Source organism: Falco cherrug, chromosome 4, assembly GCF_023634085.1.
Source record: "Falco cherrug isolate bFalChe1 chromosome 4, bFalChe1.pri, whole genome shotgun sequence".
Lineage (NCBI taxonomy): Eukaryota > Metazoa > Chordata > Aves > Falconiformes > Falconidae > Falco > Falco cherrug.
This window is the reverse complement of record NC_073700.1, coordinates 50,570,986-50,596,691: the sequence shown is the minus strand read 5'-3', so window position 1 is coordinate 50,596,691 and position 25,706 is coordinate 50,570,986. Positions and strand designations below refer to the sequence as shown.

Here is a 25,706-nt window from a genome sequence, read left to right as displayed (position 1 = left end):
CAGGGCCCGCCGCGGCCCGCGCCGCCTCGGCGCCCTAGGCTAGCGATGCTCCGCGACCGCCGTGTCTCCGAGCGCCGGAGCGGCCCCCGGCGCCCGCCCCGGTCGTAGCGGGCCTGCGGCCGCCACGACCCTCTGCCTTGCCTCGGGCCGGGCCGGACCAGACCGGCCCGGCGGCTGGACGTCGCCCCGCTGGCCCCCGCCATGCGCCTGGCCGCGCTGCTGGCCGCACTGCGGCCCGTGCTGCCGCTCGTCCTGGGCCTCTCGCTGGGCTGCAGCCTGAGCCTGCTGCGCGCCTCCTGGAGCCAGAGCGGGGCCGAGGAGCAGTGCCTGGGGGCGGCGGGCCGCCCCGGGCCCCTCGGCGGCGCAGCTCGCCCAGAGGCCGCAGATGGCACAGGCCACGAGGATTTCAGGCCCAGGATTGTTCCGTACTACCGAGACCCCAACAAGCCTTACAAAAAAGTGCTCAGGTAACATCTGTTCTTTTGGCTTGGCTTTTCTTCGGGGAGGATAATCCCATATGGATGGCACTTGGGGTTCCAAGTCCTCTGGCAAGTTAACAGGCTCAGAGTGGAATACGCCATTTGATGTACCTCATGTAGTAGCAGCATGGTGCAGCAAGGCAATGGCTGAGATTGTTACTTCAAAGAGGTGCAAGAGAAGTGTCTTAAGAAGTTAATTAAAAAACAAAAATGCCCAAGAACATTAAGAGTACATCTAGTACTTCTCCCTAAGAGAACGTGTTAAATTAGACTTCAAAACTTTTTTAACCTGTCTATTCAATAGGAAAATATTGAGCAATTAATAGTATTATATATAACTTGCAAGTGGTTAGCTCTGGTTTGTTTGTTTTTAATTACACTAGCACAGTTTCCTAGCTTAGATAAATGATGTGAGATTGTAGTTTCCTTAAAGGAAGCGAGTGTCTTTACAAAATGGGATTTTTCCTAGTGAGTCTTCTCTTAAAGCTCTACTTCTAGGCTTAATTGTTTCACCACTGGTAGACTCCAGCAGATAAAGATTTATCCCAAGTTACCATCATCCTTTGATTTTTGTTGTCCAGCTGTTTGTCATGCAGGTATGTCCTTCCTTTACAGAACTCGCTACATCCAGACAGAATTGGGATTCCATGAGAGACTGTTTGTAGCTGTGCTGACCTCCAAGGCTACCTTGAATACGTTGGCAGTGGCAGTGAACAAGACAGTAGCCCATCACTTCCCACGCCTGCTGTACTTTACGGGGTTGCGCAGTGCCAAGGTGCCTCATGGCATGGTGCTGGTGGCCCACGGGGATGAGCGTCCCATTTGGCTCATGTATGAGACCATGAACTATATCCATCAGCATTTTGTTTCTGACTATGACTGGTTCTACATCATGCAGGATGACACCTATGCCCAGGCTGAACAGGTCAAGGCTCTGGTGACACACCTAAGTATTAACCAGGACGTGTACCTGGGACGAGCAGAGGAGTTTATCGGGGCAGATGAGCAGGCCCGCTATTGTCATGGTGGCTTTGGCTACCTGATCTCCCGCAGCCTGCTCCTTAAGCTCCACCCACACCTGGACAGCTGTCGCAATGAGATCCTTAGTGTGCGGCCAGATGAGTGGCTGGGGCGCTGCATCATCGATTTCCTTGGCATCACTTGTGTTTCCCAGCTCCAGGTACTCCCCCTTCTCAGGGTTTTGTGTTAGTTAGGCCTGACAACCCATGCTCTTACTAGTTCCCTGCAGCATAGCAAAGGGGCTGGCTTTTTCTGTGAGCCTCTGCTGTGAGTTACAGAGGAAGAAAGGGCTGCGTGGTGTGGTGGCATTGGGGAGAGGCCTGTAATCAAAGCTGAGATGCTGAAGGAGAAAACATATACAGGATTTAATTTTCACCTTGCTAGCAGATGCTGATCCACAGGCTTTTACCCTGGAGGCTAGGTAAAGGGCATGTTGGTACCAAGAACCAAGCGGACATGTAGTATGGGGGGGTAAGGTGGGGGACAACGACTCTATTTTCGTCTCTGGGTACTGCAGTCAGTGTGGAAGGAGGGACAAATGCATGTCTGGAGTGAGAGAAGGCTTCTCTGTGAACTTTTTCCATGCCAGTCTTTCTGGCTCTTGTCCACTTCAGGGCCAGCAATACCACACCTATGAACTGGCCAAAAATACTGAGCTGGAGAAGGAGGAGGAGGAGGAGTTCCAAGCAGCTCTTGCTGTGCACCCTGTTTCTGATGTGACCCTGATGTACCGGCTGCACAAGCACTTCAGCAGGATCCAGCTGGACAGAGCCTACCAGGAGATCCAGGACCTCCAGGTATGCGGTGAGAGATATCTGCAAAAACTCCTCAACCAAACAGGTTTCCTTTTCTTTCAACGTAGCAAAGGAAGATTACTGCTTCTTTTTGTAGATGACTGTCAGCCAGACACAGGATATAGTCATGTGTCTCAGAAATAGCTCTTCTGACACGATGTTATCCAAAACCACTGTTGTGATACTACCAAGATACAGTTCTAGGTGGTGAGGCAGGCCTGGGTGGGAGAGATGAACCAGATCTCTTTGAGAAAGAGGTAGGGATTTGTATGCGTTGTCTCTTTGCACAGATGCAGATCAGGAACCTGACATCACTGACCCCTGCAGGTGAGGCAGGCTTGACATGGCCTGTGGGCATTAATGCCCCATTTCTTCCAAAGTCACGTTTCGAGGTAATCAGCTGGGAGTACTTCACTGAGCAGCACCTTTTCTCCTGTCCTGATGGCTCCCCCAAGTGTGAGCTCTCTGGAGCCAACAAAGCAGATGTCAGTGAAATCATTGAGTCTGCACTTGAGCAACTTAACAGTCGCTACCAACCGCTGCTCCGTTTCAACAAGCGGCAGTTGCTGAATGGCTATCGGCGTTTTGACCCCACACGGGGCATGGAGTATACACTGGACCTGCTGCTGGAGGCAGTGACCCAAAAGGGCCACAGTCATGTTCTGGCCAAACGAGTGAGCTTGGTGAGGCCCTTAAGTAAGGTGGAAATTATTCCCATGCCATATGTGACGGAGGCCACACGGGTGCAACTGGTGCTTCCCTTGACGGTGCAGGACCTGGATTTTGTGGCAAACTTCCTGGATATGTTTGCTATGAACACACTGGACACACATGATAATGCCTTGCTGACTTTGCTTTTCATCTACCATCCCTATGATGCCCAGCGAGTCAGCCAGGTGGATGTTTTTGCTGGAGTCAAAGCTATGGTAGGAGAGCTGGAGAAACGCTATGCAGAAGTTAAAATCCCCTGGATTAGTGTTAAAACTGAGGTGCCATCACAAGTGAAACTCATGGATATAGTCTCAAAGAAGCACCCTGTGGACACACTATTCTTCTTGGCCAGTGTCTGGACAGAAATCAACATGGAGTTCCTGAACCGCTGCCGCATGAATACTATCAGCAATTGGCAGGTCTTTTTCCCAGTGCACTTCCAAGAATTCAACCCTGCACTGGTGTACCGTGGTGAGCAGACAGCTTCCTCCAGCACTGACTTCCTGAGGGATGGGCATTTTGACAGACATTCCTTTGCTGAGGCCTGCTTTTATAACTCTGACTACATGACAGCACGCACCAAGCTAGCAGCTGATATCCTAGATCGAGATGAGGTGCTGGAGAGCATGGAGGTATTTGATGTCTTCCTCCACTATTCTGGTCTGCACCTATTTAGGGCTGTGGAGCCAGGGTTAGTGCAGAAATATGCACTGAGGAGCTGCAATCCCCGACTTAGTGAGGAGTTATACCACCGCTGTGTGGTTAGTAACTTGGAAGGACTCGCATCCCGCTCACATTTAGCCATGGCCCTCTTTGAGCAGGAACAGGCTAACAGCACTTGAGAGACAAGAAACAGCGAGAGCTTCTCAGCACCTTAATACTTGGCACTTTTCATCCCCTTCCCAGCCTTGCCATGGGTGAAGGGCATGTGAGGTCAAGGGAGGAGGAAGACTTTCCCAGCCCTGCTCTGAGGCACTGGCATGGGCTATGGAGAGAGAGGCTGTTTCTGGGAGGGGGTTGGGGGGGGGGGGGGTTGTTTGTTTGGGTTTTTTTTTAAATAAATAAAAGTTTATTTCCAGGCAGACTCATGTGGTTCCTTGTAAACCTGATAGCATCTGGGATGAGGGATATAAAACAAGCTGTAGTTGACCTTACTTAATCCATGCAATTCTGCCAAGCAGTGCAGAGTGAGTGAATACAAGCTATGTACTGGAACAGTCACCTCAGCTTTGCTACCTTCAGTGCTGCTGTTGCACCCTCCTGTGTGTTTGTGTCCTCATGCATTTATTTTTCAAGGAGGCATAAACGCAGCTTGTCTAGTTTGCTGCTGGACAAAGCTATTCAGTGCACTTTCACTTTGCTTTGTTTGGTTCCTCCACAACTGCAGAACATTCATTTTGTAATGTAATCTGGGAAGGTGAAGGAGCAGAAAATTCCCTTTGGCATGCACTAAACTTGCTTCAGTTGGGCTGAGCATGGTGGTGTGATACGGGGCTGCCGTATGCCCTAGAGAGCAACCAGGAACTGTCGGAAGGACCCTGTCAACTACCTTTCAGTTCTGCAGATTGAGCAAAGTATTATCCCTGAAAGTAACAGGTTGTCACTTGCTGTCATAGGTGGGCAGATGACAAGGCTGGCAGATGGCAAGGCTAGCAGATTTAGCTGTTCAGCCCCAATTTGATAACTTGGTAAGTCCTGCACCTATTGAAGCAGTAAGCCTGTGCAGCTGTTCCAAGGGACAGAAAATTCCTTGGTTACGCCGCACTTCTTGCTTGTGCTCCTGACTCTAGACGGCTCCAGACAGCTTTGGCACCTGGTGATTTCCATTGGGTATATCCTGCTACTTGCCATGTGCATCTTAATGGAAGCAGGCAACTGTTTGCTTATTCTCAGGGGCTGTTATTCCCAGCTGATGTCTAGGTTTTCATTAATGTAATCTGCTAAATAGATTAAAAGCTGTCTTTTTAATGACTGGGTATGAGTTTTCAGTGTATTCCTACAGGAACAGGGTTTGGGGCAAATGTTGCTCATTATATTTGGTTATTCGAATGGCAAAAATATTGGTAAAAGCTTGCAGATAACAAAGGTTGACCAGGTGGGAGAAAATGAGGACAAATCTGCTATACAGAATGATTCAGATATAAGATGTACACAAGACAGGTAACTGCAAATTGTTTCTCTAGAAATTAAGCAAATGGGTCATGGTTTAGATTTCCCTGTTCTGTATCACAGAGGAGGAAGGACCTCTGGGGTTCATCTAGTTCAACCCCACCACTGCACAAGGGGTCAGCTAGAGCAAGTTGCTCAGGACTGTGTCCAGTTGCATTTTAAATGTCTCCAGGGATGGACAATCCACAATCTATCCCAGCTATCTGTTCCAGTGTGTAGTAACTTGTACAGCTAAAAAGTTATGTCTCATGTTCAGATGGGATTTCTTGCATATCATTTGGTGCCTGTTGCCTCTTGTCACGTCACTGGACATGCCTGAGAAACATCTGTTTCCGTTTTCCTTATACTTTCCCATCCATGACTTATGTATGAGTGGGTGGGAGCCATGCTGAGCCCATGTTTCTCTAGGCTAAACAATCCCAGCTCTCACAGCCTCACCTGCTATGACAGACACTGTAATTACTCGACCATCTTCACAGCCCTTTGCTGGACTCGCTCCAGTATGTCAATGTCAACCTTGTAGCAGGGAGCCCAGAACTGGGCACAGCGCTCCAAGTGTGCCTTGCCAGTGCTGAGCAGAGGTGGGTTGCTGCCCTCAATCTGCTGGCAACGCTCCTAATGCAGCCCAGGATAATGCTGGCCACCTTTGCTCCAAGGGAATGCTGCTGGCTTATGTTTAATTTGTTGTCCATCAAGACCCCACCAATCTTTTTACTGCAAAGCTTTCTAGCTCCCTTCCACCCAGTGTCCTAGAAATCAAAGGCCAAAGCCCTGATGTGGACTTGCGAATTTCAGCGTGAGGAGCCACTGAGAGTGAGGGTGACTAACCCTGTTCATGGCTGTGTAGGCACTGTTTAAGGAGATTGTTACTTGCTATGCTCATGAGGAGTATGAGGTAGAGGTCTGGTGTCAGCATCAGAAGAGGTGCTGAAAGATTAGAAAAGCTTCAGAAGAAGTATTCAGTCTGGCACATTGCTTCAAATTGGATAGAAATCTCAGGTTTGTTTATTTAAAAACGAAGGGATGTCTTGATTACATTTACTCGGGAAGAAGCTGGATCTCTGCTGAATGTCTTACTGGGATGTGTATTTATTGCTAGGCAAACTTCCAAAGGGTGAGAAGCTAAGTGGGAAACTTTTTCTTATTTTGCATGGGAAGTGGTTGTTTTGCGTGAGGGGCTGACCCATTATGGTCCCTGTAGGAAAAGCACTCAGACTGGGTGAAGGTATCATTTAAAATGTGATGCATTACAGCTAACACTATAAAGAGAGGATAGGATAGATAATCTTCCATCCTTTGGATGTGGGCAACCCCAAGTGGCGTAGCAGTGGATGGGCCTCTGACCCACATGCTGCACGCCATGCAGACCCCACCTGTAGAGCAGGGTCTCCCATTTTGGCTCTCAGAGCTATTACAGGATTACAAGAAGACAATTCTATTCATCATTTCTGCTGCCAGACAGAAAGGATGTTTGCATGAGGATTTCTCACCTCACTTTCAGACAAAGGTAAGGCCGCCCAGGTGGTGTAATCGCTGCTCAGGACTGAGGACTGCCTGCGGGCTCTTTTACCACGAGCTGACTGTGGTGGTCCTGGGGGCCAGGGATCTGTGCTGCGGACACAGGCTTGAACATGGCGCCATGCGGACAGCCGCAGCACAGGCATGTGGCTCTCAGGTTAACTGTTCAGTGGGTCATCAACACCTCGATGTACGGTGACTGCCTTCCAGTCAGCATTGAACCCCTGCTTCTGCTTGCCCTGGTGATGGTGTGTTTGTCTTCTTGAACACAGAAGAGATTCTGATGCATGAAATAAAACCTCATGGTGCCAGAGAGGATGCAGAGCTTGCAAGTGCAAGGCTCAATATGGTGTAATATCCCAGGAGAATTCCCTCAATCATTGTTCTGGATCACACATTTGGGAGGACTAGCAATAGGTATTGGATGCTGTAGAAAAACTGTGTAAGCAAAGCAAGCAGCTTGGTATGATGCACGGGTGTAAACCAGGTGTCATGTGACCAAGCTGAATGAATAAACATTGAAGAAGATAGAGCAAGTTAACTGTCAGGAAATCTCTCTCTGAGGTAGTGAAACTGGATGCTGTAGGGGATGTAGCAGTTGGGGATATCTGTGGTGCAAAACAAGCTGCTACAGAGAAGGTTTTAAAATTACATAGGGCAAGCTAGAATTACTAGTGAGTCCTCATTAGGGAAGAAAGAGAATCACAGGAACCAAAAGATTGAGATCTGATGGGCTGTCTTTTAAACAAAACAAAAGACATAAACCAAAAAAAAAATGGAACAGATCATTGTTTGGTAAGTCACTGCCCACGTCGGTGCATACAAGACAATGATGCAATACTACACAGAACCTGAGACTCTTTAATCTTGGGAGGAAACTGAGGGAAGCTGGAAGCTGATTTTTAATTTTTTTTATTTTTTTAATCCAGCTGTGTGGGAAAGGAAAGGCAGGAATTACTGCCAGCAGACTGCTGAGTCCATAAACTGAAGATTCTGGTTTATTGATCAAAACTCTGTATTCCAAGGTGAGATTAGGCTATATGAAAGCAACAACTTGCGTCTCACAGGCAGGCAGGTTGGCTGTCACAGTTATGCTCTAGCTGGAATAGCCTGGGGATAGTAAACTAAAAATGCAGAAAAAAATCAAATTAAATGTTGAACAAATTGATCCAGTATTACACCAAACAAGAAAAATGTTATTTACTCTTTACCTAACATTAGACTAGAAGCAATTGAAACCAGAAATGCTAACTGACAAGAAATTTGCTGTGGATGGCATTACTGTCAAGTAACTAACTTGACTAGCACTAGTCAGGGTTGTTGTACAGCCAGTAAGACTTGGCAAATGACTTGACTTAAGCCTCTGAAGTTACCTATTAAGTTAAAGATTATTAGACAGCCATTACATTAATATCCATTTGATTTAATGCAATGCTTTAACTATTAAACAGAAAGTTATACAGGAGCAAACAAGTCATGTGACTTAAGAACTGGTTGGCATATCACCTAAGAGCCACTTGTTGGATTTGGGCAGCTCTGCTCAGGTCCTAGGGGAACAGTTCTCCAGCCAGTGCTGTTTGACATGTAATTGATGATTTGGAAGCAAATGTAAGATCTCTACTGATAAAATCTACAGATGATGGAGAAAATGAGCACTGCAAAAAACAGTCATAAAGGTAGAATAACAGTGGAGAAGAGTGTGTAGCGGAATAAGGCTATCCAAAATGATTTTCTCTTATAAGTGCTTCATTGTAGTTTCATTGGGGAAAATGGAAGCCTGTCACTCCTCCAGAGGAGTGTGTCAAAAGAGGGGGAAAAAAAAGAAAAAAAAAAGAAAAAGGTATGTCTGGAAAGAAAGTGACTGACCAGGACCCACTATTTTAGACACTGAAATACAGACCTATCCCAGCCCTGTAACATGTAATATGATATAGATATATAGATATAAAACATGATATGACTGATTGATACAGGTAGGCAATCTGGGGGAAGCAGATGCTGTTGATGTGAGAGACAGCAATAAGGCCTCTGGTCGCAGAGCCCTTTTTTTTTTTTTTTGTAAGGCTTGAAGGGAACAGAGAGAAAACAAGAAGAATGTACAAGAAGTTCACAAAATTTATCGAAGATTGGAAGAAACATTTTGCAATGAGACATGCAGAACTCCTGTAGCAATAAGACAAGGGGTAATGGCTTTAAACTGCTTTTAATGGTTTTAAACTAAAAGAGGGCAGATCAACACTAGATATAAGACTGACATTTTTTATGCTGAGGGCGGCGAGGCGCTGGCACGGGCTGCCCAGAGCAGCTGTGGGTGCCCCAGCCCTGGCAGTGCCCAAGGCCAGGCTGGACGGGGCTGGGAGCCACCGGGGCTGGGGGAAGGGGGCCCTGCGCGTGGCAGGGGTGGGACTGGGGGTCTTTAAGGTCCCTTCCAACCCACACCAATCTGGGATTCTATGAACTCTAATTACTTAGAAGGTTGTGAGGTGATCTTATTAGAGTGTATAAGTACTTTTACTGAGCAAAACTGCTGGATGCTAAAGAGGTTTTCAATTGTCTAGGGGTAAGGCACAACAACAGCAACACCAAAACAGCAGCTTTAAAATGTGACAGATAATTCCAGCTGAAAATAGACATATGCTTTTAGTGATGAAAGTGATTAGTTAGTGAAATAACAGAGCAGTAGCTTTTCCAGTATGTTACAATTTGTTTGGTTTGTGTAACAGTGATCATTGGAGGCCCATGAGAAATTGTCATATGTAAGTGGGCAGAATTAATGGTCCTTCATAGCCTTAAATTTCTTGACTGTGAATATATAGTGGATGAAGGTTGCAAAAGAGAAATCCATCAAAGGCTATTAAACACAAAGGCAAAACCTCTGTCACAGTAGGTCTCTGAATCACAAATCACTGTGAACTAGGAGAGCATTCATGGAGGTGTCACTGTACGTCCACCCTACTTTTACAATCTTTTCTAGGCGTTCAGTGTTGGCCACTGTCAGCAACAGGGTGAATAGGCCAAGTGTACACAATTTGACTCTACCACCATTTTTATGTCATTATCTGCAAAAAGGGACTACATTTTTGTCCCCAAGGACAGACTTTAGTTCAGCAGAAAAGAAAATTGTGTGAAGATCATGATACAGTATTCATGGACTACAATGGGGTCATAGTGTGGCCAGGAAGACAATTTACTATGAGTGTCATCTTTGACTTTGTAAAACAGCGAACATGCACACCCTGGCTGGGTGTCTGTGTGCTGCCAGCTGTGCTTACTCGGTCACACTCAGGTCATGCCTGTGCAGCCCCTGGGATGGCTGCCTTTGTGCCAGCCACAGCTGACAGGATGCTGAATTTTCTCACTCAGAAGTGGTTCACAGCCAGTTGCTGGCACTCTGGAACATGCAAGACAATTGCTTGCAGATGGTCTAGGCTGTTCCATGGAGGTCTGGAGGCTGTTGGTCAGATCAGATGACCAGACACAGAGGATGATACACTCTCATTGATCGGTGCACATTTCCTGAGCAAAAGCAAGGTGTAATCTTGCTCAGCTGGCTCCTCCATTCTTACCTTCAGCATGGAGACATCTTTTCTGATGAACCTGCCTTATGCTACTTGGCCTTGAGCATTACCTTGTCACACACATCCCTCGTGAAGCATGCTTTATGGTACTGCGGAACATGTGCAGTCTGCCAGTGCAGCCACTGGCCTGGAGCCCCAACCTGAGCCACAACCCAAGGTGCTTTCTTGCGACACTATGCCAGGGCTTGCCCCTCATGAGTCACCTACCTTGGCCAAGTCACACTCCCTTGCATTCCTCTTTCAGATTGCCTTTCCTGGATGTACCTAGCACTTACGTTATCTTCCCAACATGCACGCTGAACCATTTCTTCCAGGATGCTCAAAGGCGGCAGTTGTTTTTCTAGTGCAAATAGCTGTAGCAAAATGCTTGAAAGTGTGACACACATCAAAAATGCAGGCTGGAAAAGCTGAAGGCAGGTGCATAGACAGGCCCCATTTCAGAATACCTGGCGAGACACAAATCCACTTCAGAATCTTTGCAACATTTTATTTCAGCTTTTAGACTTGCATGCTTTTTGGACACTTGGAATTGGCAGAATTGCTTGGCTTCTACTCATCCGATAATCCTTGATGGCGCCTTGGAGCACTGGAACACTGTCAGCGCCCAGCCTGTGCAGCCCCCTCCCACGCCTCCCCGGCCGCAGCGTCCCGCTCTTGGCTAGCACTGCCCTCGGCGCTTCTCCAGCTCGCCCTCGAACGGCGGGGTCCCGCACGCCCTGCGCGGGGCAGCCACGCAGCACCTTCCCTGTCGCTTCCCGTTCCAGCCGGCGCAGCCCGAGGGCCCACGGGTCAGCACCCCCCCTCCAGGGCCCACCCCCCCGTCTCCAGGGACCAGACCCCCCACCTCCAGGGGCCAGACCCCCCCGGGGCGTGGCTCCAAGCGGCCAGGGGCCGCCAACGCGGGCGGTTAGCGCTGCTGGACGTGCCCACCCGCCGCGCGGGGGCTGCGGCTCTCCAGGCCCCGGCCCCTGCCCCTCCTGCCGCCCCCGAGGCCGTGCCGTGGCTCTGTGCCGCGGGCTCTGCGGCGGGACCCGGCCCGTCTGACGACCGCGCTGGGCAGAGGGGCCGGGGCCGGAGGGCGGTGCGTGGAGGCTGCGGCGGCTGGGGGCGGTGGGGAGCGAGGGGCGCTCAGCGGCGGGAGGGCGCCGTGGCGGTGAGGGGGCTCTGGAGGCGGGGGACTGTGACACCGGGCTCGGTGGCGGCAGGGGGCTAGCCGTGGCGGACCCGCAGCCCGTCCATCCCCCTCCCGAGGCTGCCGCGGACGCCGCTGGCTAGCGGGAGCTTCCCCGGGGCGGCCGGCAGGGCCGGGAAGGTGCGGGCGCTGCCCCCGCCCGCCGCGGGAGGAGCTCCGCGCCGCACCGCCCCCGCGGGGCTGGGAAGCGGCCACGGGGGCCGCGGCTCCGCCATCCTCCCCCCTGCTGAAGCGGCGCTAAAAGGCAGGAGGTGGGAGCGCGGCGGGCCCAAGGCGTCGGTCGCTCGGTGGCGAGCCCCTCGCCCTGGCGGCGGGGGTGCTGCGGGCCGCCTGCCCCGGCTTCGCGCTGCCGCTCCTGCGCGGGCGGCGAGCGACGCGCACTTTGCAGACGGTCCCTGCGCCGCTCTCTGCAGCGCCGCGCAGGCGCCCCGCGCCCGGCGCTGGGACGGCGGCCCCCGGGAGAGTGGGAGAGCGCCGCGGCGGGGAGGAGCATGGACGGGACGGTGAGCCTTGACCCGGGTGCCGCCGCCCCCCCCTGCCCCGGGCACCTGCGGGAGCGCTGGCTGCGGGACGCCGCCGCCTGGGCGCTGCCACCTCCCTCCCCCTGCCCCGCCAGCGGCGCCCACTGGCCGGGCACGGGCCCCGGCGCCCGGACCCCGGGCACTGGCGCTGCTCCGGCCCCGGTGCTGCCCGCAGCGCGCGCCTGACCGGGGGCTCGCCGGGTCGGGGCAGCGGACCCCGCGCCGCCGCTGTGCCGCCCGCCGTGCCTTCTGCCCCGCGGGGCCGGGGGCTGAAGCTCTCGGGGGAACCAGCTCGTTCTGCTCTTCCCTTGGGGACTGGCGTCGCGCCGGTGCGGCCGCCCGCCTGGCCCGCCGGTTGTCCCGGGCCGTGCCCCGCATCCTCTGTCCCGCTGCGGCGGCTCTGCTGCCTCGCCGGGTCCCGGTGGCTTAGGGAGGCAGGCGGGGAGGGGCAGCCCGGTGCTCATTTACCGCTCCCAGATGTGGCCTGCAGGCCCCCTCAGGAGGCTTCCCCCGGCAGGGACTGACCTTCCCGGGGGGAATCGGCTAGCCTGCCCTGTCACGGTCGTCTGGAAAGGAGGGTCCTCTTCTCAACACCCTGATCCTGGAGACATGGCGCACCCCAGTGCAACTGTCGCCAGCTCCCCAGGAACAAGCAGCCTTCATGTAGGAGGTAGCACCTTTTGAGAGAGAGCATATGTTTTGTTGCCCCTCAGCTCTCTTTTCAGAGGGAGATGTGTAGTCCCAGATACTCAGGACAAACCGATCTGTATCTGTAGGAGACTAATGCTCTGCGTGGCCGTCCAGAAGATCTTGACTTCCTGCACAGGCAAACCATCTCACTGTGGCGCCACGAGCTTGCTGCTTGGAGACTGCTGCTCCTTCCCTCCTTCCTGTTCCTTGGGCCTGAACTCTCCTCTATCAGCATCTCCTGTGGAGGGACCCTGTGCTGGACTGAGGCAGAAATTCAGCGGCAGACTGAGGAGAAGGCAGGGTCATTCCCCAGTTAGCATGGTCTGGGGGTGCACTTGTTCAGTATCCTTGCCCAGTGTTGTCATCACTGCCCTTGGAGAGATTGGCTTCATACTACTGCCCATCCAGGCGGAGTCCTGCAGCGTCTGAAAATAACTGGTTCCTTGGTGCTGCCTTGGGAGCAATCGACAACCTGCTGTTTACCATTGGGACGCCATGATGACAAACCAGCCCATCTTCCCCTAGGGCAGGGTGAGGGTGAGATCCCCAACGTCAGCCTTTGGCTGCTTCCTTTTCCACAGTGCTGCAGTGATGTTCCTTTCTGTACCTTATGCGTTCTCCTGGTCAAGCCTTTCTCACTTGCATTGCCTTCATTTGCTGTGTTCTGCCTCAGAACTGCTTTCCCGGACTCCATCCTTCCTTGACATCAGCTCTGTTTTAACACAGTTCACCATGATCTTCTTTCTGCTCTTTGTTCTTCCCTTGTTTTTACCCTGCTGGACCTAGAACATTGTTACTGTCCCTGATGGAGTTGTCTGCTCTTGTGCTGACCAGCCCTGCCTAGGCTGGCACTGTGATGCTTGTGTTTCCCTTTCTGGCCTGTTGGTTCTTTGAGCAGTTGCTTCTAACTGCATGACTAAGTATGAGCTTACACTTGTGAATGCTGTGAGTGCTGGTGTTCACATCTGTTCTGCTGCAATGCTTCTTTTCTTCATCAGCTACAGTAGAGAGCTGGCAGAAGAAGCAGTGCTTTGCATACACAGGTGCAGCTGGCTCAGCTCTTTCTGAGGAGTGGCTCCCTTTTCCTTCTTACCCTGGCTCATCTTCTCTGGGACCTATCATGAATATACAGACACTGAAGCTGCCTGACTAAACCCTAAGTCTGTGGGGTCATTAGTTCTCCCAGTCTGCCACACTTTCATCATCCTACCAGGGCAGCTAACAACACCTGCTGAAATGCTAGAGTACTCTGATAGACTTAAAGGATTTGATTTTTTTTTTTTAAGAATGAAAGCAAGCTGGCTTGCTTGAAGTTCCTGAACTGACCTGCTTTCCCAAAAGTAGCCAGAGATAATCTGATGGCAGAAATGCAACTGAGAACATCTATGTAAGAAGATACCCATGCTTCTTGGTTAGGCCAGACAAATTCCAGGGGTCCTTTCCAATCTTAACCATCCTATGGTTCATACTAGAGCATGTTTCAACATCTTGACAGGTTATAGACAAGTGGTGTGCTTCCTTCAAGTTTATTTCCAGTCTTCCCCAAATATATGCTGGCTCCCACCTGTAAGCTGAATAGCCTATGAGGATAGCCTAGTGCCTGGGCAAAAGTACTGTCTTGGCAATATGGGCATGCATTTGTGTGCAGTTGTCTGCAAAGAAGCCCCTAATCACTGTCAGTTGCATCTTTTCTTTCTTGCTTTTTCCCTCTTCTTTTTTTTTTTTTTTCCCTCCAGTTGTATTGCTTATGAAGTGTCACATGGGTTGGTGCTGGTCTAGGAAATTTTATTTATATTGTGTATTACTTCCCTCTCACTCAGTATGTACTTTCTCTTTTTCAGAGCTGGATCCAAATGCATCCTTGGCTTGCTGTCTTAGAGCTGTTCCTGCTTCAGGTCAATGAGAGTATCTGTTGCTAAATCATCATGACATAGTATCTGGTCTCCTGCTCCCCCCTGCTGGATAAGCTTCCTGCTTCCTCTTGGTCTATACACATGTGACTCCAGGTGTTCATCAGCTACCTAGTCCGGTACAGGTAAGTTTTAGCCTTTTGAAAAATGACCTGTTCTAGGTGTAAAGAATGTGTCTCTGCTTTGTCTTGGGAGTGGAACATGTTTGCCTTTGGACATATGGGAAATGTTATTTTGTGAAATAGATCCTGAACTGCCTGCTTGCTGCTATTGACCTAAGCTGGTCCTTTTACTAGCCAACTAATTCTGTGATAGTTTCTGCTAGTGCTGGCAGGGAGAGTGCTGATTAGGCAGAGTGGGCTGGCTCAGAGTGAGTAACGTTGGAGAATGCAGGTGGTAAGACCAGGCCTAACAGGAAAGAATGAAGAGGAGGAGGACTAGCAGGTACTCTTTGTGGTAATTCATTACTCTGTTAGCTACAAATAAATGTGATTAGTTCTTATCAAATAGCTATTGATTTGTAGGGTTACTAGGCTTCTCACAGCAGGTTTAAATTACCATGGTTAGCTCTTCCCAGCTGGTAGACTTCTCCAGTACCTGCTGATGTTGGATATGCATTGGTCATCTCCATGATAAGGTACTCAAATCTGCCACTCAGGTCTTTATTTTCTACCGTCAGTTCCATTCTTCTTGTTGCTTCCACTGGTGAATGTCCACTTGTATCCATCTGTCTTTTTTCCCAGTCAGTACACAGTGTACCTGTAAGGGACTTTGTTTTTCCTACAACTGGATTGGTGCCTTTTCACCTTCTACAGCCTGCACAGGTCGCTTCACTGGTAGCATAAATTGTCTGGTAAAAAAAATGTGTTCTATTTTGCATTGAAAATAAATATCCTAGCTTGTAACTTTTTTTTTATTTTAAGACATGTTAGGCTTGTTACTGTCTTCTGATTTGGCCCTTTAACAACCACATTGCTTAGTCTGCTGCAGCATAGTTACAAACTTTGCCTGATGCCTGCTACCTCTGGCTGTATGAATCTGACTGAGCTAGGGACAGTGTTATGCAGAGGCAGCAGTACTAGTGTACCAGTCATAACTCACATGAACTTAGGAACTGTGTTGGTGCTGACTCAGACCAAAATATCCTGTCTCTGACTAGTAATGGATATGTGGAAACAGAATAGGAAAATGAGGCAAATACGGAGTAATTTTTTTTTTCCACATACCTTTTACATTTTTGCTGCCATCTAATTATGGAGTCAGCGGTTTGGAGTAAACAATGTTAGAAAAATCCCCTGAATTCTCAAGTCCGCTGTTTCGATGTTAGGTTTTTTCCTGATTGTCCCAGTTTTCTGTGATTGACTTTTCTGTGATTGTTTTCTGTCAGTATTCTGTCCTTTTCTGTTCAGCTAAATGTTCTTTCGGATTCTGAGTCCAGGGAGAGCTATAGGACCATTTGCTCTGGCATGTTCCTAAAGGTAGTGGGTACCTGTATCCAGCTTGCAGTTGTTGCTGAGTAGGGGTACATCTTTTAGAAAGATAGTTTGGTAGTTCTCCTCATTCCGGTTCCAAATGATAGAAGACTGAGGTATGGATGAGTGTTACTTGGCAGCAGGAGAGACCAGACAAAAAGGGGGTGACTGCAGATGCTAGGCAAAAGAAATTGGAACTAAAGAAAATGAGAATAACAACCTGCTAAGCAGGAAACACTGTTGTGAGTTTTCTTTTTTTTAATTGTGTTTGCACTTATTGATGGTGTTGGGTTCAAGATGACCACTGAATGTCAGGCAGCAAATGTGGCAAAACATTTCTTTTCTAGTTGACATCTAGGAAAGTTTCTTTCCTTTTCAGTTCTGACACCACACTACATTTCTTTCTGTTCCTGTAACCATCCCATGCCATGTTCTGTATGCTTCCAGACTTGTTAAGAACCCGTTGATGTTAAAGTTAACACAGAACATACCTCCTGATATATAATCCTGCAGAGAGTCTGCAACCCTTACTGGAATCGGAAGAGCTTATGTATCAAAATTCCTTTAGCTTTTTGATGAAAGCTAGAGTGTTAACTGTAACTTTCAGTACTCTTAATCACTTGGAGCTTGCTCCTCTCCCAGTGAGGTATGGCCACAGTGGTTTCCACAGTGCTTGGGCTAACACCTGGAATTTGCTGGTCTCCACTTAAATTGAATCACATACCAGCAACCTAGCTTTTCTGGAATGATACAGTTGGAGGAATGAAATAGTTCTTAATTTAAAATGTAAAGGATTAAGAGTGTTGGTGTTATGCCACGGAATTATCCATGTTTTTTATTTATAGAGTAGTGTCCTAAGTGCACAGAAGCAAGCAAGTAACTATAATTTGCGTGCTGCTTCTTCTAGCTCACAGAGTTACTGCAGTCTTCTCCATGATGCTTTCATAATGTAGACAGTGGCTAGTATGTCTTTATCAGGAAATGTTACTCAGAAGTCACCAAGTGAGTCACATGTGATTTTTGTGAATTGGCAGCCTGAGATGCCCTTGTCAAATGTTTCTGGTATTCACTGAGTGAACACAACGGTAACAGTGCATGGTCATTCTTGTACCTTGATGTATTGGTATCACTGGCACCTCAATAATGGGAACCTTGTCCAGGAGTTTTATGGAAAGCTGTTTTGATCTTCCTTTTTTAAAAAAACCTCTCTCTTCATTTATTCTAGTGGTGGAGAGACATCCTTCCTGTCCTTGCCTTTATGGCCTTGGGTAGTCCAATAGCCTTTACTGTTTTTTACTCTTACCATAATGATGATGTCTGTGTTTGTCTATGGTAGTTGTGCAAAGCTAGGGGTAGAAGCATATCTCTTCAACTATAACTATCACCATGGCTTAAATGAAGCCCTTAGCTAGACTGAAGAATTTGCCTGCTCCAAGAGTGTCGGAGTCTAATCAACGCTGTATGTTTTAATTTTTACCCTGAAATTTGGCACGCTTATTCTCTGCCTGTGAATGAATCTTTTAAAATATTTGTTTATAAAGGCAGTTCAGCTCCTTTCAAAGTCCTGAACTGCAGAGAAGAAAATACCATTTACCAATCATATATTTTTAAACTTAAAGGCACAGCTATTGCACTGAAGTGGGAAATTGTATAAACTTAACTTTTCATAAGCATGTGGCCTTTGATTTGCAAATGTGCTTTTGATGATGTGGAAGAAATTGGATTTAATTTGGTGAAATTGCAAGGCCTAACAAGGCATAACATTCAAAATTTATTGATTAATGATATTTAAAGATTTAAAACAGTCATTTTCCCCTGGCAAAGCATGTACAGTTCATGGCAACTGCAGAATTTACAGTTAAAAGGTGATGTCTAGATGGGAAGCAAGAGCTATGTTTGCCGTTGTTAGGTGAGTGAGGAATGATTTTTGAATGTTACCTGTAGATAATTTTTTTAAGCTTTCTGTTTCCAATGTGGAGAAAAGACATACTGCAAGGTTACTTGAGGTGTTGTATTCTTGTTTTTTCTTCTTTGAGGTCATAGGAATAACCACATAACTGTGCTGGCTGGTATGCTGATCAGACTCTGTGTGGACAGTGGCCAATGCGCGTAGTTGCAGGAGAAAGTACAAAGCTCATTCAGTGTGTCGTTCATAGAATGATAGTCCTGTTCCAGTCTCACCACCCTAACTGTAAAAAATGTCTTCCTGATGTCAAATCTAAACCCATCATCTTTCAGTTTAAAACCATTGCCCCTTGTCCTCTGACTACAGGCCCTGCTCTCCATCTTTCTTATCAGGCCTCTTTAAGTACTGAAAGGCCACAAAAAGGCCTCCCTGGAGCCTTCCCCTCTCCAGGCTGAACAGCCCCAGATCTCTCATCTTTTCTTCATAGATGGAGAGGTGTTCCAGCCCTCTGATATTTTCATGGCCCTCCTCTGGACCTACTCCAACAGGTCCACGTCTGTCTTTTACTGTGGACTGCAGAGCTGGATCCAGGTGGGGTCTCAGCAGAGCAGAGAGGAAAAATCCCTCCCCTCGCCCCGCTGGCCACGCTGCTGGGGATGTAGCCCAGGGCATGGGGGGCTTTCTGGGCTGCGAGCGCACGTGGCCGGGTCACGGCTGATTTTTCATCTGCCAGCACCCCCAGGTCCTCCTCCGCAGGGCCGCTCTCAGTCCATTCACCACCCCCCAGTCTGTACTGGTACTGGTGATTGCCCTGACCCAGGGGCATGACCTTGCACTTGGCCTTGTTGAACTTCATGAAGTTCACAAGCACCCACTCCCCGGCCCGTCAGGGTCCCTCTGGACAGCATCCCTTCCCTCCAGCCTGTCAGCTGCACCACTCGGCTGGATGTCGTCTGCAAACATGCTGAGGGGACACTCAATCCCACTATTTATGTCATTAATAAAGACATTAAAAAGTATTGGTCCCAGTATGGACCCCTGAGGGACACCACTTGATACTGGTCTCGATTTGGACATTGAGCTGACGGCTATTTAAAGACATTTTTCTTAGAGCACAAGAACTATTGCTTACCAGAGTTGAGAAATCAGGTGAGGAAGGTGGGAAACCAGCATGGCTGAGTAAGGACCTCCTAGTAAATCCAAAGCATAGGAGAGAAACTCATAGGCAGTGGAAGCAGGAATGTGTCCTGAGAATAATATGAGGTGCTGCCCACAAGTGTAGGGATGGGATCAGGAAAGCTAAAGTACAGCTGGAATTAAAATTGTCAAGGGATGTGGAGAATAAGAAGAAGGGCTTCTGCAGGTACCCTAGTTAGACAAGGAGGACAAAAGAAATTGTGCCCCCCAATACATGAGACAGGGAATCTGGTCACAGCTGACATGGAGAACGCTGAAGTACTCAACTTTTTTCCCTTCTCAGTTTTCACTGACAGTTGCTCCTCCCAGATCTCTTGAGTTGCTGAATCTCAAGGCAGGGGGCTGGGGGAATGAAGTCCCACCCATCACAGAAGATCAGGTTCTAGACCATCTGAGGAACCTGAACATACACAAGTCCATGGGACCTGGTGGAGTGCATGCCAGGGTCCTGAGGGAACTGACTGATGGTGAATCCTCTCTCTCCCAGTAATCTGTATTCATCAAATTCTGTGATCATAGAAGTCAAAGTCCTGGGGTTAACGCCAGCATGAAGCCAGGTGTTGATCTGCATGATCATGGTTGTTTACAGATTAATGGATCTTTTGGCTGAAAGAGACTTTTGGATCAGCTGACACCTGTATTTTACTGAGCCCTAATGGACTTTTGTCCTTATTGTGAGCCTTATATCTTCCCGAAAGACAAGCTGCAGTTTGGTTAGCTATTATAAATTAAAAATTGAATATACTGCCTGTAGAGCCCGTATCAGTGGAGGATTTAAGAACTTCAGCAAATATCTGTTAAGAAGGCTTTTGGCAGGTCAATACTGACTTGGGGCAAAGAAGGATTTGAAGAGCTTCTAATGGCCATGCTAGCCCCTTTGCTTGGATTCTTTGTCTTGTTTGTGACTGCTAGACTATCCTGAAGGCAAGAGGTGAAGGTTATAAGCATCATCTGGGCTTATGTAGGAGAGGGTGTTGTAATGGTTAGGAGTGTGGTCACCCCCTACCCCCCACCATGCTCCTAACTGACATGCACTGTGTGGTAACGATTTGTGGCATAGTTTGTCTCACATCAGCTTTTGTCCAGTGGCTCTTCTGTTGTTTTTTTTTTTTTTCTGTGTAATTTAAAAGCTTTCTATCACTCGGGATTTTGTGACTGCTGGTACTTACATTGAATGTACTTAAACATCATCATTGTTCTCATCTCTCAACTTCATTTCATTAAATTTGTCCACCTTTTGTGGACAGCATTTTTCAGACTTCTGGATTGTACTTTGCACTACTTTATTCAGTGTCCCAACATGGACTTCTCTAGTTATCAAAGTATATAGAGAAAATCATCTTATTATCCTTGCTTCCTCTTCATAAATGTAAGGGTTCTTTTGGCTCTCTTTGCCACAGTGTGGCACAGGTAATTCAGTCTGTTTTCCCACTGTGGGTCCATACTTCCTTTTCACATTTTCCACTTCTCAAGACATGATCCCCTGCTTTAGCGGGATGTTCTTCATTCTTTGTTCTTAGATCATTCCTTGCCTTTAAACACACACTTTGAATGGATCTATCTTAATAAAATGGCTTGGTCCAGCAGTTCTGTCCTGTACACCAGTTCATTAGAGCTGACTTTAATTTCCATATGCTGAGTGACACTGGTGAATGTTGTATGAATAGTTACTAACCCTCCCTGTAAAGGTACCTTCACTTTTAACTACATTTACCATTTGTTGCAGCAAATTGGGGACATTATTGATATTTCATATCATTATTATTATATATTATATATATATAATATGTATATATATACAATTAAAAAAACAAAATTACTCATTTGTAATCAGAAAAAAATAGTCTAATAATACCCAGTCATCTCTAGAATGGTCTTTTAAATCCCTTGTGATTAATGCTAGGCAATAAGCTGCCCCTCACAGAAGGATGCTGTTAGCTCTCAGTAGAGCCTGGCTTCTGTTCTGTGGGCTTTGTTCTTTACAAACTTTCTCATTGTTCTCTTAACAACTCTGGATATTCTTGTATGAATCTAAGTGTCTCGTCCAAGCGTATCTGTATATGGTTTGTAAGTAATTCTGGTGCCATTTTTGTGCTTGGTAGTCCAGATCTATCTTTGGAAGGATGCAAACCAGTGGGGACTGCCAAGAACACCATCACTAGGTCTCCCTGGGATCCAGTGGTATGCACAGACCAGCTAGGGCCCAAGGCAGCGTGGAACATGTGAGACATCTTCTGTCATAACTGTTCTGTGAACTATCTGGTACTTCTCTCTGTCACCCTCTGAAGTATACGGTGGTATGTGTCTTGTGGCTGTTTGACATGTAAAGATTTTGCTGTGTGGCTTGCAAGGTCAAGAAACCTGGATGCTCCTTACCTCCTTTTGCATCTTCAAAGTCTCTTAGCAAGACCTATGCCAGTTAGTGCCCCAGGCTAACTATTCTGCATGAAAAAGCTTTCACTGATTGTGAGTTTGTCACCCTCTGGTTTTGTTGGTGGTCCCCTAGTTCTTCTGTTACAAGATAAATGTGTCCTAGTTTTGTCTCAGTGCTAGTCTCAGTTCTGCACATTTTCCCCCTCCCCTGCAATATAAACAAGCACACTTTTTCAGTTCCTCTTCATAAGATAATTATTTTGTACCTAGTCTTTCCATATCTGTATCTCTATTAATTCTGCTGTATACTTTTTAGAGATGTGACCAGCACTGGCTGCAGTATGATGAAAGCAAGAGAGAGCTAATGGCTGATACCATGTTCTGTAGTATCTTCTGTCAGGCTCATAAGATTTCTGTCAAGCTCTTCATAACTCCTTCAAATTTTATTTTCTGAGTGAATGCTTCTGTCAAGTGCTGCAGCCATCCTCATCTGTTAGTATGTTTAACAATGTAAACTGCATGTGAAGTTGTAATTAGTGGAATCCTGTCTTTTATTCAAAGGACTGGTGTCTAAGCATGCTGTTGCAGATAAGGCATCAGCATGTCTTCTGTAGAGGCAAACGGTGTCCCACAGGTCGTTATGTTCCTATTCTATTATCTTTTGTGCTCCTATCTTAATAGAATTAGAATTCTCTGATGGGTTGTGTGAGTGGGAGTGGGCCTGTCAGTGTGTTGTACTTAAGTGTTTTGCAGATGCTCTCGGCAAGGTTTCTAAAGATTGTAAAAGCTAACACGGGAAGTATATAGTCAATAAGGAAAATTCCTCATAAGCAGTCAGGAAAAGTAGGGAATCACAGAATGGTTGAGGTTGAAAGGGACCTCTGGAGGTTATCTTGTCCATCTCCCCTGCTCAAGCAGAGCTGGTTGCTCAGGACCATGTACAGACCACCTTGGAATCTCTCCAAGGTAGGAGGCTCCACAACCTGTCCGGGCAACCTATTCTAATCCCCATTGCCCTCACTGTAAAATAGTGTTTGCTGATGTTTAGAGGGGACCTCCAGTGTTTCAGTGTGCACCCATTGCCTCTGGTCTGTCACTGGGCACCCCTGAAAAGAGGCTTCATCCTCTTGCACTTTCCCATCAGGTATTTATAGGTGTTAATTAGATCCCCTCTGAGTCTTCTCTTCTCCTGGATAAACACTCACAGTACTCTTGGCTTTTCCTCATAGGAGGGCTGCTCTGGTCCCTTTGTCATCTTCATATCCTTCATTGGGCTCTCCAGTATGTCTGTGTCTCTCCCGTACTGGACAAGCGCAGCACGGGACACAGCACTCCAGCTGTGGCCTCGCCAGTGCTGAGCAGAGGGGAAGGATCCCCTCTCTCGACCCGTTGGCAACACTGCCCCACACAGCGCAGGGCACCACATGCCCTCTTTGCAGGCAGGGCACACTGCTGGCTGGTGTTCAGCTTGGTGTCCATCAGAACCCTCATAGCCTTTTCTGACCAGCTGCTTTCCAAGCAGGTGGCCCTCAGCATGTGTTGGTGCCTGGGGTTGTTCCTCCCCAGGTGTGGGACTTTGCATTTCCCTTTGTTGAACATCGTGAGGAGATGTAAGAGCATGTGGAAGGTGAGAGAACACCTCCTCTTCATTAAGTTTATGCAGTCAGGGATGTTTTCTGTGCAAAGGGGGATAAGAAGTAAATGGGGGAAGCACTAAAGAAAACCCCACAGAGACACAAACCTGCTAGTCTCAGGGATAATGGAGACCAAGACCAAAAGTATACTTTCACTAACTGACAAGCTATTAAGAAACTACAGACAGAGCTCTGGAAAGGACTGACCTGAACTAGTGGAGTCCCTGGGCCCTGGAGCTGCTGGGGGTGGTGGCTGCAGAAAGACAAATAAATGTTCAGTTTCTGTAATGGAAAGAGTGCCTTTTTGGTTCTTCATGGGTGTTCAGTGGATGACGAATGATATCTAAAGAGGTAAAGAATGAAGCAACAAAATTAGCTGACAATGTGAAGTTATTCAGTGCAGTGGAACCTAAACCTGTCTCTTAAGACTGAGGAAGAGTGTTTCAAAACTGGATGATAATATGGCAGAATAAATTTGAGGTTGATGAATTAATACGCAAAGTGTGTAGAGAAAATAAGCCTGCCAGTGTAGCCGCATTGTTGTCAAAGTTATGTCTTTTGGCTTAAGAAAGAAATCTTAGCATCTTTGTAGATAGCTTTCTGCAAGCATGAGCTTAGCAATAGCGATTAAAATGGAAAATTTGATGTTACATGTTACAGGAAAAGAATTAACAAAACTGAAGTTATTGTTACAGTATTGTATGTATCCACGGTTCACTCATGTGTCCTGAAGAGTGAATGCAGTTCTATATCCCTTAAGATGCCGTGACTAGTAGAACTAGAAGAATTCTAGACTGATAGGGTTAGTGAGAGGTGGAGAGATTTCTGTCAGAGGAGGTATGTGAGATTCTTTAGAAAAATGATAGATGAAGATAACTGCTAGAGATCATCAGTCATCACGGAGGAAAGACAGGCTACTATTTCTGGAACATATGGGCTTAGGATTTGTAGAACATATGGACATGTGATGAAATTATCAGGCAACAGGCTTAAAACGAACACAAAGGGTTGGGATTTTTTTTTTTTAGCTCATGCCAAATTAGATTGTAGCATTTATTACTAAAAGATGTTTCAGCTGTCTACAGTATAAATGGGTTCAAACACAGGTGTTGGACAATTCCATTGCTGGCTATAAAACATGGTAGTCTTGGATCAGGGTGTTAGTAAACCGTGGCTGCTAGAAACAGGAAGATCATGCAGGGGGAATATGTATGTCTTGTTTTTTGCAATAATAGTGTTGTGGCTGTAATGCTCTACCCATACAGTAAGGAAAGTTTTAATGTGCCAGAGTATGTTTATTAGAATACCTGATATAGTTGTAAAAAAAATTAAATATATATATATTTACAAGATTTTTTTTTAAATTTTATTTCATATAGTCTTTCTTTGAGCATCTGGTACTAACTGTTGGCTAAGTAGACCTTTGGTTGCAGGTCTGATGGTGTCAGAAATATGAATTTTTCCACAGTCTTTGTTAAAAGTCTCAGGATAGTAAATGATAAAGGGGAATGGCTCCTAGGAAGTGCTTGCATGGTACATGGCAGAGGCATGTACGTATGAGAGCCTGAGTGTATAGCATCACATAGCATTGGTTACATCTAATACAACCTGTCTGTTAACTCTCTGTCCTGCAACTGACAGGACAGTAGTCACTGACAGTGCTGTCATAGATTGTTTTTAATTTTTTTTTTTTTTGTCTTGCCAGATCTGTGCTCCATCTTAAGTTTCTGGTCCAAATAAACTTTCTTGCACCTTCATTGTAGGCCTCCCACATTCACTTTCTAGTAGTGTATCTTTCTATAAGTCTTTAAATCCTTCCCTGATCCCTTTTCCTTATCTGGTCTTACTGTGCTTTTCCCCCTATCATTGTGTTTTATACTGACTCTATTTTTTTCTAGATTTCCTGTGGCTATTTCTATTCCTCCTATTTCACCCCTTACACCTGTGTTTTGGCTTTGTTCTTTATGGCAGTTTCAGGGTACCAGGATGACCTTTCTGCTGCAGTAGTATAGATAGCTGCTTGGACCAGGTTGTCCCTGACTCGTGCACCCACTTTAGCTCTTGCTTTGTATGGACAGTATATGTGCGTTGTTTCTTCCATGTTTCTGAAGATCTTTTTAGGTTTCTTGCTTCCCAAGAGTATACATCCCATGCAACAAGTGGTCTGCCTCCTCTTTCACGCTCTCTGAATGCACATTTATTTATATATAGCTTTTTGTTCCTAATCCACCAAATGACTTGGATAAGAGTATAAATTACTTGTCCTGTCCCCTTGTGACTTATGCAAGCTTAATTAGTGTTCTTTTCAATTTCATACGTTCTCCTGAATCACAGATATATCACATGATGTTAAGCAGACAACAGGTCCTATCTGCTGATGATTCTTCATTTAGCTGTTACTATATAGTTTGCTTTTTTGACATATATTAAGAATGTGTTGTATTGATTTTTGTGGAGGGTTGAATATTTTATTCAAAATGTTACAGGCCAGGGTACAGCAGATATTTCACCAGTGTATACCTGAGTCAGAATCTATGGTTTC

At 47.0% G+C, this 25,706-nt stretch overlaps 2 protein-coding genes across 6 annotated transcripts in view; both read left to right on the top strand.

The window, feature by feature from the left end:
- The first annotated feature begins 60 nt into the window (after window positions 1-60).
- On the top strand, window positions 61-4,082 carry CHPF2 (chondroitin polymerizing factor 2). The gene is made up of 4 exons (XM_055708440.1): window positions 61-467; window positions 1,095-1,659; window positions 2,114-2,296; window positions 2,584-4,082. Exons 1-4 carry the CDS (start codon window positions 202-204, stop codon window positions 3,844-3,846), a joined length of 2,277 nt encoding a protein of 758 aa, XP_055564415.1. The 5' UTR covers window positions 61-201; the 3' UTR covers window positions 3,847-4,082.
- A 7,552-nt stretch (window positions 4,083-11,634) lies between these two features.
- SMARCD3 (SWI/SNF related, matrix associated, actin dependent regulator of chromatin, subfamily d, member 3) overlaps window positions 11,635-25,706 on the top strand; it is a 111,256-nt gene continuing 97,184 nt past the window's right edge. The window contains exons 1-3 of one of the 5 annotated variants that reach the window (XM_055708330.1): window positions 11,635-11,964; window positions 12,460-13,203; window positions 14,514-14,707. The gene's annotated coding sequence lies outside the window, so the exon portion shown is untranslated. The other 4 variants (XM_055708329.1, XM_055708332.1, XM_055708328.1 and 1 more) reach the window with 4 other exon arrangements.

Bases quoted from the DNA above. Each gene is read 5' to 3' on its own strand.
- CHPF2 (XM_055708440.1), top strand. From the start codon at position 202: ATGCGCCTGGCCGCGCTGCTGGCCGCACTGCGGCCCGTGCTGCCGCTC. The intron at 468-1,094 runs GTAACATCTGTT...CTTCCTTTACAG, and splicing joins CCTTACAAAAAAGTGCTCAG to AACTCGCTACATCCAGACAG. The intron at 1,660-2,113 runs GTACTCCCCCTT...TGTCCACTTCAG, and splicing joins CTTGTGTTTCCCAGCTCCAG to GGCCAGCAATACCACACCTA.